This window comes from Propithecus coquereli, unplaced genomic scaffold, assembly GCF_000956105.1.
Source record: "Propithecus coquereli isolate 6110/MARCELLA unplaced genomic scaffold, Pcoq_1.0 Scaffold143, whole genome shotgun sequence".
NCBI classification, from domain to species: Eukaryota; Metazoa; Chordata; class Mammalia; order Primates; family Indriidae; genus Propithecus; species Propithecus coquereli.
In genome coordinates, this window is record NW_012138636.1 from 1,054,370 (window position 1) to 1,058,647 (window position 4,278).

The 4,278-nt window shown below is 44.6% G+C and overlaps 1 protein-coding gene across 1 annotated transcript in view; it reads right to left on the minus strand.

Moving 5' to 3' along the window:
- Nucleotides 1-4,278, minus strand: part of GABRA2 (gamma-aminobutyric acid (GABA) A receptor, alpha 2) — a 189,496-nt gene that overhangs the window by 89,313 nt on the left and 95,905 nt on the right. Inside the window, exon 4 of the mRNA XM_012639890.1 lies at nt 1,741-1,865. Coding sequence (XP_012495344.1) covers nt 1,741-1,865 — 125 coding nt within the window. The remainder of the gene's footprint in view (nt 1-1,740; nt 1,866-4,278) is intronic.

Below are 4,278 nucleotides of genomic sequence, written 5' to 3' on the forward strand. Positions count from 1 at the left end.
GTAAGGATGAATTGGGATAATACGTGTAAAATTCTTAGACAACGGTTTGCACAGCAAGGAAACTAGGCTGGCATAAATCACGTTCAAAGGGTATTTCTCCCTCTCCCCATACTCAACAAATGGGGGCAGACAAAGGAGGGACACCCAGTAGCAAAGGGTCAGAAAGCAGTGCCAGGGGCAGTGTAGGATGCCACAAGAGAATAAGCCTCCTGTGTCTTTGGTAGCTGTAATCAAGAGCTCACCGGGTAGAAAGCACAACTACGCCCCATGAAAGAGCATGCACTTACCTACCAACCACACGAATGCCACTGATTGCCAGGAGAGAGCCACCAATAGAACCAGGTATGTAAGAAGATATCTGCTGCTTCTCCTAATCTCCCGTCCCCTTGCCTCAACTTTGAAAGACCCAGAAAGAGGAGAGGAAGAGCAGGTCTGTCCTGTCGCCATGATAACACCCCTTAGCTGTGAACCAGGCTGGGGAAAGGAGAGAACATCTAAATGGCGTAAGAGATCCGTGTTTAAATTGAACTGGGCAGGACCCTTCAAGCTATGGGAGGCACTGAGGCATCGCCATGATGTGGGGAAGGGAACTCTGAAGAATAAAACGGTGCTGAACTTGGTCAGTTGAATTTCTAAAGCCCTTGGGATGAAGTCCAAACACTCTCACGGCTTCCAAGGACATGCACGATCTCTTCCTCCCTGCCTCTCTAGCCTTGTCTAGAGCAATCCCCACCACACGGGCTCGCTCACACACACACACACACACACACACACACGCACACAACTCCATGCTGCAGCAATAAGGAGGCCGCGTGCAGGGCCTCTGCTGTGCCAGGCTCCATCTTACCACACAAACTCACGCTCTCTGCTATAGTCACTCTTCTCTCCCAGCTTTCTGCAACTCGACAACTGTGACTCCACACTGAGAACAAGGACTATGATTGCCTTCTTCAATGTCGTGACGTCAGCATTTAAAAAAACCTGCTTGGAGCATAGGAAATACGTAATAATTAGTCCATGAATGGAGGAGGGGAGCTGTTGGAAATTAACTGTAGTCACGAAGATTCTGAGCAACAAGGTCTCTAACGGGACATAAGAAGAAAGGCGTCAGCAGAGGCAGACAGAAGGCAAGCTCTCAGATGCCGTGTGGCAAACGGTTACCTGCACGTGTTATCGTAGCCCTTAAATTCACAGATGTGAAGTTAGCCTGCGTGTGTGTTTGCACATGTGTGTCTCTGTAACCATATTCAACTAATCACAGCAGGCTTTTGTTCTGTGTAATAGCTGTACTTTGAAGAATGTCAACACACAGCAACAAAAAAAGCCACGCAGTAAATCCCGTGGTAACATAACTGACTACGTGCTAAGGTTTTATTTGGCTCACTTCCACAGCTTTCGGGGAGCAATTAGCTGTGATCCCCTTCGTGGTCTGGCTCTGAGTACTTTTCCAGCCTCGTCTCCCCCGGAATCCCTGAGAGTATTCCAGGCTCCAGTTATCCTGAACTTTCTCATTTCACTGAACTCTGCAAGCTCTTTCAATCTAACACGTTCTTTTTTCCGTTTTATAGCTGGCCAACCCTTACCTGTCCTGCCCAGCTATCTTCTCTGTTTAGAAACCTTCCCAAACTCTAGACGTACCACCCACATCCCCTCTGATACCATGTTAATCCACACGTACTACAACAAAAGCATGATCACGCGGTCTAAAATGAATAATCTTTCTTAGCTTTCTCCTCCTACCCCGTGAGCAACTTGAGGGCTACACTTATATATGTCAGCTCCCGACAACTGGACCGGCACAGAGCGTGCACCTCCTCAATCGCATTGAAATGAACAGGCACAGCCATGCCTTCCAGCAGGTCGGCCTGTGGTAAAGAAGAAAGACATGTGAAGGTTTTCATAATCCTGTGTGCAATGTCATAAAAAAGCATGAAGACTGTGCGGTGGAACCGCCTCCTCGGAGTAATCTAAAAAGAAATCGGAGAAAACAAAATGTGAGCTTGGCCTCGAATAAATAAAAGATCTTCTGTTGGCAAAGGAGGAGGGAAGCATAACGAGAACAGGAAGAAACATGTGCAAGGCCAGAGAGTCGTTAAAGATAATGACATGTTCCGAGAACAGCGAGAAGTTCAATGCGATCTTTAAAAATAACAGCCTCCCCGATAGTTATAATGCTGCACAGCTAACTGCCCTCTGTCTCGCCTCCTCTCCGCCACACTACTAAAAAACGTCGCCTCCACTCTTTCTCCACTTCCTCACCTCCCACGTGCCTCCCCCCGCTGCAATCTGGTTGCTTTTACCAAAATCAGCAAACACTTCTGTGCTTAATCTAATGACTTATTTAAACCCCTTCCTTGGCTTTCCCATAATGTATGACACAGTTGTTCTCTCCCTACTTTTGCAAGACTCTTCCTGCACTGGAATTCTTAAAACCACATTCTCCCGGTGTTGTGGGAAACCCTTGGGAAAATCCTCACCAGAGGATCTCAGACTTTCCCATGCCTGTCAGCAATCGACATGTAGTGATTTCTCCTGGAAAATGTATGAGAGTAACACCAGTGGATAAGATCGACTATTCTTAATTTAAGCATGCAGGTTCTCTGTGGCTCTCCCAAAAAGACAGGCTACACACTTGAAACCGAGGAAAAGAACATGCAACCTCTGTAATTTTTATTTTAAATATTGCTGCATGTTCAGAAATCATGTTTGTTATGCAGTTTATACAAATGAATGGGGACGATGATAGGAAATTCCATTCTGTGTCCTTAGGAAAGCAAGGGAACTATGACCAGACCCACTAAGTTCCCACAACCTCCTCCTCTAGGAAGGTAGTTGATGGAGTCAAACTACTTTTATCTGCTCTCTTTTCTAGAACAGTCTCCCCACTCCCTACATGAGGTTTTACTGTGGGCAAAACCTATGGTTTCATCTCCTCACCAAATGAGCCACACCACCTCAGTCCACAGAACACCGACTGTGCAGCCGGCTGTGGTGCAGATGTCTGACTGCACATCACTGCATCTGATAAGGACGGAGAGGCAGTGGTCCCTGAATTTTCTTCTAAAGCATCAAAGCACAGCTTAGCTCAGGGAAGGAAATCAGCCTTCATTTCGGCAGACATCCGTAGTTGCTCCTTCTACGTATCTTCTACAATCTTTTTTTATCTTCTTTCTGTCCTTTAAATATTGGTGTTCTAGAGTTTCTATGAAAGTTTGATGACTATTCCACGCTCATCTCTTTCTTTCCATATTATGCATGCCTGTGATTTCAAGTACCATGAGACAGCGCCCAAACTATCTCCACTCTGAGCCCCTCTGCTGAGCTTCAGATCTATGTCTGCTACCTAGATATCTCCAACTAAACAGACTCCAACTCAACACGTGCGAAACAAATATCCACTCCCCAAGCAACAAAACAAACAAAACTTTCCTTCTCTATTCTGCATCCCCAGTATCCAGCCAAGACCCTGAGCCTTCATCCTGTACTTCGTCATCAACCCCTGCATCTAACAGATCACAAAAAACTTTTAAATATTTTCAGTTCCCTCCATCTTTAGTACCACTACCCAGGGCCAATCCACAATCATCTCTTTCCCGGAATACAACAGCTTTCTAAATGGCTTTTCCTTTCTTCATCCTCTAATATAAATTACTGGATTGCAGAAAATCTGACACTGTCCCATGCCCTGGACCTTCCCCCAACCCTCCTCCAATCTTACAATGGATTTTTGCTGCTCTCCACATAAAGTCCAGTATCTTAACCTACTAACATGCAGACTGTCATGCCCCACAAACTAGTTATCATGAGCCCCCAGATTTTAGGTGGGTCCCGGGAAACAACTGCTTTGATAAATACTTCAGGTGATTCCAATGCAGGTGTTTATAAAACACCTTTTGTGGACCATTATTATAAATTATAGTCGGGTGCCGAAAAATATTTGATAAATGAATGAATGTTCCCCAAGTCTAGTCCCTAACTTTCCAAAATATCAGGAACATTCCAGTAACCAACTTTTTACGTGTCAGCTTTGAAGGAAGTGAACATTATTAGTTTACTTTTCATAAACAGTGTTTGCCATATTTTTCACAGGTCTTCTTAGCTAGCTACATTTACAAATGACAACCTTTGAGAAAAGATAACAGATTAAGTGCAGTGCCAAGTCTTGACCAGATATTAAGATCTAATAACTTTCTAAACCTCTCTATGATATTAACTACTGAACTATGTAATATCTCAATAGCTTCTGAAGATTCTAAGAGATAATGCACTCTGGTTTTA